The sequence below is a fragment of the Hibiscus syriacus genome, unplaced genomic scaffold (assembly GCF_006381635.1).
Source record: "Hibiscus syriacus cultivar Baekdansim isolate YM2019G1 unplaced genomic scaffold, ASM638163v2 tig00111843_pilon, whole genome shotgun sequence".
In the NCBI taxonomy this organism is placed as follows: domain Eukaryota; kingdom Viridiplantae; phylum Streptophyta; class Magnoliopsida; order Malvales; family Malvaceae; genus Hibiscus; species Hibiscus syriacus.
This window is the reverse complement of record NW_024063198.1, coordinates 280,071-290,777: the sequence shown is the minus strand read 5'-3', so window position 1 is coordinate 290,777 and position 10,707 is coordinate 280,071. Positions and strand designations below refer to the sequence as shown.

Below are 10,707 nucleotides of genomic sequence, written 5' to 3'. Positions count from 1 at the left end.
AGGCGACAACCGTCGGATGCGGTCAGGAGGGTAGAGTACAGTCGAAGGTTCCAAAAGGAGAGGACGACCAAGGAGGAAGTGGGTAGACTGCTTTGGGATCTGATTTGAAGGATTTAGCACTTACCGAGGACATGACCTCTGACAGGAAAGTATGGAGACTTAAGACCATGGTAGCCGAGTAGTGTAGGTCACAGCCATGGGGTGTAGCATTTCTGTCTTCTTTTTAATGCCTCTGTAGTAATTTCCATGACTTCTACTTCTATACTTTTCTGTCATTGGAATCTATGAAGGCCCAGAACTAGAGTAACGGAGTAGTGTTGTCTTAGTTTAGGTGGTAACCCATTTGACTTTATTCCTTCTAGTAGCTTGCTATCGCTGACTACTATGTTTTCCTTCCCTTCATCTTTCCTCTTTTTAAATTTAGCCGAGACTTACATTTCTGTCTATATACAGAGATTATTACGCAGGGATTACTTCCCACTACAGACGCGCATATGAAGACTGTTCAACTATGTATTTATTTATTTATACATGCATTGTATTTTATCTTTATCTTTATTTTTAATTCCCTTGACTGTCGGAGGTCTTCCACGGAAGCTGCTCTCAACCTGACGTTGGGGGCAACCTACTACACTACCTCTCCCTTACCCAATTACATATGGGAATAGGGTTTTGTTGTTATTGTTGTTTGATGTTTATGAATCTAGTTTAAAATCATTCCCGTACACTGCTTTCGATCTCCTTCCGCTGTCTGCGTCAAATAAGACCAACATAAAACTATACTCCTTGTATTCATTGTTGGAATCATCGGAAATTATCATACCCAAAAGATGCATGTTTTCCATTTCATTTGTTATTTTGTGGTTTTGTTTCCCTTCTCTAGCTTATTTTAAGAAATAATCTTTAGAAAAAGGTCTTGTTTTTGGTTTAGTGAATCTAGAGTTTTTAAGGTTCGTGTTAGGTTGGAGTAGATTTTCACCCACGAGTTTAGGGTTAGTTTCGAGAGAGGTGAGACTCTTCTAAAAATATCAGGTCGGATTGAATTTTGAGTAGAGATGGGAAATCTCAAGTTGCGATCGAAACGACCGAAACTCGACCATGACCCACATTCTCCATAATCTTATTATAGTTAAATTATAAGGTAGCCTACCCGAAAGTCACTAATCTATTGACTTGATTCTATTTTGACCACTAAATAGAAAATTCTGTTAATTAGATTATTAATTTTTAATTCAGTTTTATTTAAGCCATCAGCGGTTAACTACTATTAACTGAAATTATTAACATGAGAATTAAATAATTTTTTATAATAACACATCTGATCCTCATAATTACATATTTTATCAATTCCACTCTGATTTTAATTAGAAATAATTGAATAAATTTCAGCGCAATACCATTGGACCATACTAAAAATTTGTTTCATAGTATTCAAAACTTATATTGAATTATTACTACAAAACAAAACAGCGCAGCAGCAGCAGCAGCAGCAAATTGATTTCAATTATTACTACAATATCATCGCATTGATAGCTCCTACTATCTATATATGAACTGACAGAGATCAGAGGAAGAATTAAATGCTTCTCAGCTGCAAAATTTATTTATTAGTGTCCATCAAAATACTGACCTCTTTGGAGGCTATGTTCTGAACCTCTGGCTGAGTTTCTCAACTCCTTCACGACAATCCTCTGCCGCTCGTTTTGCACCTTCTTTAACGGCCGAGCTGAATCCCGCTGTGCTCCGCTGCACCTCCTGTACTGATCCCCTTGCCTTTGACTCAGCCCCGTCTTTCAATTCTTCAGCCTTTGCACCTGCCTCGGAGCCCCACTTCTGCAACACCGAAATCAAATGCTGGATCCTCTGGACAATCTTATTGATGAATTCTCTAGATTTGCCTTTTACTTCACTAGCCAATATCCTAAACTTTCCCAACAAAGCCTCGAACCGTCTAATAGTTCCTTCAACTGTAACTGGCTTCTCCACATTTGCCCATGTATCTCCTGCAACGCTCTCTTCACGGAGGTCATTGTCTACGACCACTTTGATGCCGTGCCTCGTCCAGCGTTCTCTAGCTTCCTCCAGGGCTTTTGCCCGTTCTCTTGCTCTTTTTGCCTCATCCTCAGCCCAAGCCCTGAATTTATGAAGTTTTGTACCATATATTACATAACCAAATGAGAATAGAACAGGGACATATCTCTCAGAAAAATTAAACAGCAAATGACAAACAAAATAAAGACGAACAAGAGGTAAAAACAGAATCTCCAAATGATAGTGTCAACCCCAAAAGAAGAAAAGCCAAAGCTATTCATGAATTTTCTACCACAAAAAAAAAAGGAACACAGCAGAAACATTAATATGACCATCATAGAGAATCCAATTGTCTTTCTCATCCCTATAGCTTTACCTAATAGAATATCCAGTAAAAAAGGTGACAATTGATTGAGCAGATATGCATGAATCTATCTGAAGTCTGGTAAATGCAAAGAAATGAGAATTGAGCAAGGTTTCACCCAATTTATTTAGCCACAAAGATATAAGAGAAAATATTCTATCATGCTATCCATGTTCTTGAAATTACTATCCCATAAAATAAAGCATTTAATATACATATATTAAAAGTCATTTGTCCGTTCCCCTTTATTAAGTTATTGAAGTATCAATTTTGAAAGTTGAAACTACATAATAATCAAGCTCATCTCCTTACCTGGCCATTGATAAGGCTTTTCTTTCCACCTCCAACTCATGCTGTAACCTGACAATCTCCTGGGTTTCATCCTCTGTTTCTTTTCGTAGTTTGCTAATCCTTTCCTTCTCATATGATATCTCTACTTTGTCACTAATCATGCTTTCCAACTGCTCCTGCACTTCACGCCTTAACCGTGAAAGAACTTCCATTTCAGCATCAATAGCAGCACGGTCCTTCATTAAGGCAATATTCTCTTCCTCTCTCTCAGCTCTCAACCTTTCCAGTTCATGCTTTGCTTCTTCAGCCATTTTTTCCACAGCATCTATCTTTTCCCGTTCCATCAGAAGTTCTTTCTCAAAACTAGCATTAATATCTTTCTCAACTTCAGCTACTAAAGCATTGTGAGCAGATACTACATTTTCCGCCATTGATTCAGCTTCGATACGAGCAAGCTCCTCACTTACTACGTCAGAAGCTTCACCAGTTGCAATAGCAATGGCAGCTTGGGCTTTTGTCACAGGCTTATTTGGCTGGAACATTCTTGTACAACCTATCGGGATAATGACAATAACAAAGGCATATCAATCATCAAAATAAGATGAAACTTAGAGAAAGTAATTACCATTGAGATGACTTACCAAATGCAAGTGCTATTATTCCTTGTTCTCCAGTAGACAAGTCTGCCATGAGTGCAGGCCATGCATCTGGATTTATCTTATCAATGTCTATGAAACCAGAAAGTTGGTAGAGTATCTACATAACCACAATGGTAAAATTAATACCAAACATATCCACTAGTACATGTAAGAAGACGAAATGAACAAACAAATAAAGTCAAAATTAGCAACCTTTCTGTCAGCTTCTGGGAGCTGTATTTTCTCAAAGGCCATTTTCCAACATATAAGATCCTGACGTGATAGAGGGCTGGAGTAAAAAAAAGGAGAAAATAAGAGGCCAACCACAAAACAGTACACTTTTATCTATAAATAAAGCAATTAATGGTAATATAAATAAAAGTGCAGCAACTCCATTCATTATTTTAGGTTTAAGTCAGGGTAAGAACATACTCATTAACATTTTGCAAATAAGTTGTAATGAAAATGGGTTAAGACAACTTTGGGAAAATAATTAAGAATCATTATTAGATATTAAAAAATAAACCTGCAGATGGGCAATAATACCTTTCAGGAGATAAGAATCTTTCAGGAGATATTCAGGAAATTAACCAAGATAAAAAGATTATCAGTTTTGAAAAAGTTCAATGTGTGAACAGTAATACCTTTCAGGAGAGAAGTAAAATGGACCTAGATTGTTACTGAATAAATCTTGATTTGAAAGCTTGCTTGAGATAAGTCCAGCCTCTGCCAAGACTGAAATATGCAACTCAATTAGAAATAATGAATTATAACAAAAAAGAAAGTTACTCTACCAATATGACCAAGAATATGAAATCCTATTGTCAACCTTGAATCGATGAAAAATCAGGGTCTTCAGTTGTTATGTCATCAAATGCAAGTTCAGTAACATTCTCAATGTACATTGCAGGATAAACTTTTGATACAACATTCCTGCAAATAGCAAAAAGAATTAAATTTATGAGCATGAAGGTACCTATAACATGCTAATTTCCAAAAGGCCACGCACTTCCATACATAGGAAAAACAAGGAAAGCACCTATACCTCGAAAGAGCACTGCTTGCCGACACTAACCACCGAGCATACTCACGAAGTGTACAGAGATCACCAGGTAGTGCATCAGCCTCAATAACCTGGAAAAGACTGAGATATATGTCACAAGTTCTCATATTATCCAATACTCCAATAATTCTGCATATCAGTAAGAAAGAAATACCTTCAAAACTTGAAGGGCTGCAAGTGCTTGCCCCTGAACCTGATCAACAACTGCAGGGACTAGAACCTTCCCTGGGTGAACCTGTAGGTCTGAGGAAACTACAAACGGAGCAGGTATACCAGCTGGGGAGAAGTAACTCCTTGGAGTTGGTGGTTCAGAAACTCGTATGATATCTTTTATTTCATTATAATCTATGTTCCCTTGCTCAATTGTTAACAAATGAGCTGGCACAGGCGTTGTTTCAGATGACTTAGTATCATTTAACTCTTTCACTTCCGGAATTGAATTCTTTATTTCAACTAAGAACGGAGACAGTTTTTGGCTCTCGAGGTTTTCTTCAGTTAGAGATGATTCTATGGTTTCTATATTGTCTTCGGGTACAATCTGATGTTCTTCAATTGGTTCCGACTCTGAACTAATTGAGAAGCTCACAATCGAAGGATCAGTGACTAAACTGGAACTAGAAGAAAAATCCGAGATATAGGAATTATCTTTTCCTTCTGGTCCAAGTAATCCCTCATCAAAACCATTGTCTAGGTTTATTGGGTCAGACAAGTTAGTATCAACAATACTTTCCTGCACATTAATCAATTTGTCTTCAATCTTGGAAGTCACTTCAGGTGAATCTATATCAAGGTTGCTATCTGATTCATTAAGTCTTGATGCAACAAAAGAGCCAACGACAGTTTCAGTTTCAGGCAAATTAGATGATGTTGCAGTTGTGTCTGGGAAAACTGACTCCCCATCCAAAGATGAACCATTTTGCATGTCTCCTGGAACTGGAACAGTATTACTGACATTATTGTCATTGGATGTGGAACTGTCAATTAAGTATGTCCCATTGGCATTATCAATATAATTATCAGCAGAAGTGTCATTGAATTCTGAAGGTGCCGAAAGATCCTTGTGTATTCCTGTTTCAATTTCATTTTCTTCAGCCTTTTCACCTTCAGTATCAATTGAAACTTCCTGTTGAACTGTTAAGGGTTGCAACTGCTGCTTTGTCCCTGCAGTCAACAAATGGTACAGGCATTCAAAACCAGTTCACAGTGATAGTTATTTTGCGAATGCTTATGGAAGCTTTTTTTGCCCAAAAATCTGTTTGAAACACAAAAGCAATCCCAAACACCTCATTCTCAGCCAAAAATTCACGTTTGAAAAGTGATTATTGACTCAAATCAAGCTGGAAAAGCGGTGCTTTTGCATTGGAAAAACTCATTTGGAGAAGCATTCCCAAACGAATCCGATTAAAGACAGAATTGCGAAAAATTAAAAACATATACACAAATAGAAAACCATAGTAAAATAGAACCAAGTGCAACTGAAAGAGACCACTTACTCGAAGCACTCCGATTACTTAGGGACATTGCTGCAAAGGAAAGCCCTGCTACCAAAACAAGTCCAGCTGATCCAGCTCCCACAATTCCTAAAAGCAAACTACTTATGAATTGTCATTAGTCCACAACATGGAAACCGTCAATTATAATTTAAACCCATTTAAGGATAAGATACGAATCCTCACTCCAGGACCACTATCTGCCCAAAGCCTCAGACAATCATGAGAGTTATTTTCAAGATTATGCATGCGTCAAATTTTATCCCTAAATATCATCTGATTACTCTCTGCTTCATTGATACCGAATACCTTTGATTGAAAGTAAAGAATCATTTAGTGTAAGAAAAATAATTAAAAACTTAATCAGCTAACTATCTTCAGATAAACCCATCAAAGCGTTATGCTTGTACCAGCTGGTCACAAGTAAACAAAGAAAACCACTAAACAAATAGCCAAAATTCAGCTAAGACAAGTGGTAACAACATTAGTTTGTGCAAAAGTATAATAAATAAATACCTCCAAACCATTTGTTCCTTCCCGAGCCAATGGAATCTTCAACACTATCCGATACAACCACATTTAGTATTTTGCCTTTGATACCTATACTTCAAACAAGTTTAATATGGTATTTATACTTTTAAAATACTTAATACGATACATGTATTTTTATAAAATATCTAATATTGTATTTTTACTTTTGAAAGATTTAATATGATATGTGCGCTTTGACAAAAATGTTCAATATTGTATTTGAATTATCAGTCTTGTATTATTATAATACCCGTGGATTTGTACTTGATGGCTAATAATAATTTTAACACAAATATCATAATAATGCATGAAATGATAATTCAAGTATAACATTAGTAATGGTGTTAATTAAGTATCATAATAATATATAGAATGATAGTTCAGAAACTATATTAGTCATTATGATAAAATATAAGTATTTCATTGAATATTTTAAATATATATATATATTATATATTATACTAGATATTTTATCAAATTGCATGTGTCATATTAAATTTCTTTATCAAATGTTAATTATCATGTTAGACATTTTAAAAATACACCGTGTACCTTATTAAATATTATGTTACAGTGTATGGGGCAGATGTGATATTATCCCAAACGATTTATATTTTCATCCTTAAAATGTTGAAAGGTAATTGTACAAAATTTTACAAATTTTATTCTGTCACGTTTTCAATACCTAAAATTTGTCATAGTTTTGGTTTTTACAATATAACTAATAATATTTTTGTTTTAAAATTATTGAATATAATATAAATAAACAATATACTAATATTTTTAGAGAAATTTGCAGATAAAATTAGAATTAAATGAATATATAATTTTCTTTTACTTTTCAAATCAAATTTTAAAAGTCAATGTAATACGAATGTTGGTTAGTGTTTGGATTTAAAATATTTATATACTTAATAATCTTAAACTTAAATTCATTCAATGATAAAAATGTTGGAGATAATTAATATATTTTTGGTAGTTTTTAAATTTAATCATTTTATCTATTTATAAATATTGATATTATATTAGAAAATCATGTAAATATTTATATACTTAATAATCTTAAACTTAAATTCATTCAATGATAAAAATGTTGGAGATAATTAATATATTTTTGGTAGTTTTTAAATTTAATCATTTTATCTATTTATAAATATTGATATTATATTAGAAAATCATGTAAAAATATAAGGCTCAAAATAGAACCTATATTTATTGTAGTATTATTATATATTTTCCATACTTTTTAATTTAACCATTTTATCTATTTACAAATATTGGTAGCATGTTAAAAATTAAGTTTATTGTTTTTTAGGACAAACTATTTATATGACCATTTAATTATTGTCTATTTTCATTTTAACCGTCAATTTTGATATTTTGTCAACCAGACGACTTAGTTATTTAAGTGTGTCAATGTAACTCTCCAAATTATGAGTTAGTAGTTTCGGGTTTACCCAAAAAATAAGTGGACCTCGTAGAATTTATAATTCAATTCGTTGGGCTTAATTAGATTGAAATTGGGTCCAATTAGTCTTTAGATGATATTTTTTAATGGTAGAAAGATGAGAAAGGACCAAAAGCACAATTACCCCATTTTAGTTGATGAGAGCTTTTATATCTCTCATTTCATCTTTATCATTTCATTTCTATTTCTTTCATTTCTCTCCAAGCTCCATAAACCAAGGGTAAGTCTTTTAAGCCATTTCTTATCTCTTTCAAGCTTTATTTTCGTTCATAATCCATCCAACAACATGGATTTAACAATTCAAGCCATGGGTTCTTTGTTAGCAAGAGAAAGTTGAGAGTTTTCACCCAAATCACAATAGAAAAAGGTGTAGCTAAGCAAGGAGCTTCATTTCGGGATACTAGCATCAAGGTAGTGTATTTATAAAATTTTGGAGTGTTAAGGCTTCCAAAGGCATAATAAATTGTTTAGATTTTGGTAGTTGAGCATTTTAGGGTTTCACATTGATTCATGTCATAAATGACGAAATTGTTGTTAAGTATGTGTTTTTAATAACTTTCACTGCAGCACATGTGCTATAGACCGACTTAAATCTCGATCGAGGTCGATTGGGTTTCATTATGGTTACACTTTAAGACCCTAAATAACTACCCACAATATCAATACATGAATTACAACCAAACTATGGCTTTAGAGTGATTTTTAGGTGTTTCCCGAGCCTAAGTATAACATCTATCGGTTTGAGTATCGATAATGGGATGAAAAGTATCGATACTGGATGAATTGGGGTAAAAATTAGAGATTTCAGGCAGGGAGTATCAATACTACTATGAGAGTATCGATAATGCCCCTTCGGTCTCGAGACTCAAAGTGTTGATCTCGAGATCAAGCTACAATTTTAGCAGCAGAATGCATTTTTGGTATCGATACTCATAGGGGTATCGATACTTGACCTTAAGGTATCGATACTACAAGTAGAGTATCGATACTACTCACCTTAGTTGATCCATTTCGACCTGGTTAAGATCCATAAGAGCTAAGGATGGTTCGTAATGGTAAAACATAGTCCGTGAAGGATGTAAATGGCCAAAGGAGCCTAGAGACACTCGTAGGAGTGAGTTACAACCAGCGTAACCATAGTATGCATAATGCATCTAATTATCTTCAGTTGAGTATGTAGAGGATGTCTAAAAATGAAGGATAATTGTAGAGAGTGTACCGACAAGCGGTACAACCCAGGAATCTAAATTATGAAACAAAATAAGCATGCACCGACAAAAGAGTGATAGACGCACAGCTGTCCCTTTAATTCAAAAATGAATTGAGGGAAAGTGTAGTGAGAACGAATAGAATGTCGCTACCCAGAAATAAACCCGAGTCAGTATCGGCCTAGCCAGTACTACATTTAGTAAACAATAAACACAATAGTCATTATGAAGCCATGAATGAGTAGAGACTTCTATAGTGTTAGAGTAGTGACTAAAATTCCCTTAATAAATGAACAACCAGATCAAGACAGATTATCAGTAGTAACAAACTAATAATTCCTCCCTTAACATTCTACATGAGAGAACGAGCAAGATAGCAACTAGGGAGACCAGTAAACGAGATTATTAATAACTTAGAATAGTTAGAAATAGTAACAAGTAAGATGTCATAAAACTAGCCTTTGTGTGTGACACTCGGGAAATAGTCAGGACACCCGAGTTACTTTAGTAATAGGACGATTGTCTTATTTGCTATGATGTCCATGTATATACCAGTCAGTGCTAAGGCACTTCTCTTACCAGTTGGGAGCAGATGCCCCAAGACTCGACGGAGTAAGTTGGCGGGGTGTATATTTCCGATGTAGATTTTGGATCTCACCTCAGAGTACCTTCGGGTATCTAGGCAGGCTAGAGGGGTGTGTGAGCTCCGAGATGTAGAACCCTCAGCTGCACCATGATGCCTGACACAACTTGTTTGTATTTGTTATTGTGTGTTAGTGTATGTGGTAAGCTAGAAGGATGTTCTCTCTAAGACACAACCCCTTAAACATATCATGATGCCAACCCCAACTAGTATATGACGCACAATAGGTCCAATGTTGTATTCAGATAGCACACTATATGTTTAGTGTTACATTCAAATAATGCGTAGTAGGTACAGTGTTACATTTAGATGATGAATATTAGTCACAATCGGTAGGATTAGAGACCCTTTTAGAGGTGTATTCATGGTGAAGCCTTTAGCACTGTCACAATAGGACTTCCAGCATCTCTTTCAAAGTATTGTATTGTAGCTTAGTGGGCATATGTGTTCATAGAACCTTACTTATGTATTTAGATTTATGAGAAAGAGTTTCTATTATTTGATTTAAACTATGTGTCATGGAGTTTTAGTTTATAAAATGTTTTATAGTTGATATTTATGTTTATCATTAATACCATATGGTATGTTTTAAAAGAAAATAAATAGGTTTTGAAAATCAGGGGTTGCCTCGGTGGCTCAATATAAAACTTTAGGCTCATTTGGGATTTAGGGTATTATAGCCAATCAAGTATATTGAACCATGTTTTATAATATTTTGATATAACAAAATTAAGGAAAAATATTTTTGGAATTGATTGAATTTTTTCAAAGTTTTAAAAAATAATTCAAAGTCCATTAAACTAGAATTTTAGCATAAAACAATGTTTATGCGTACGTAGTACCGATACTGTTCTTATAGTATCATACTACATGAACAATACCGATATTGTTCATGTGGTACCGATACCAAAGGTAAGAGAAGTATCGATACTCTCTAGGTAGTATCGATACTACCAGTTGTTTTCCAAATTGCTCAAATT

General features: G+C 34.5%; 1 protein-coding gene across 1 annotated transcript; it reads right to left on the bottom strand.

Moving 5' to 3' along the window:
* Window positions 1-1,587: 1,587 nt before the first annotated feature.
* Window positions 1,588-6,448, bottom strand: LOC120172162. The gene is made up of 10 exons (XM_039179696.1): window positions 6,394-6,448; window positions 5,881-5,978; window positions 4,623-5,548; window positions 4,370-4,581; window positions 4,154-4,257; window positions 3,969-4,059; window positions 3,538-3,613; window positions 3,328-3,442; window positions 2,708-3,239; window positions 1,588-2,134 (listed from the first exon to the last, which is right to left on the bottom strand). The coding sequence occupies exons 1-10, from the start codon at window positions 6,402-6,404 to the stop codon at window positions 1,642-1,644; spliced, it is 2,658 nt and encodes an 885-aa protein (XP_039035627.1). The 5' UTR covers window positions 6,405-6,448; the 3' UTR covers window positions 1,588-1,641.
* Window positions 6,449-10,707: the final 4,259 nt, after the last annotated feature.

Coding starts and splice junctions, on each gene's coding strand:
- LOC120172162 (XM_039179696.1), bottom strand. Junction 4,060..4,153: donor TGATTTTTCATCGATTCAAG/GTTGACAATAGG, acceptor TGCATATTTCAG/TCTTGGCAGAGGCTGGACTT. Junction 3,240..3,327: donor AATAATAGCACTTGCATTTG/GTAAGTCATCTC, acceptor TTATCCCGATAG/GTTGTACAAGAATGTTCCAG.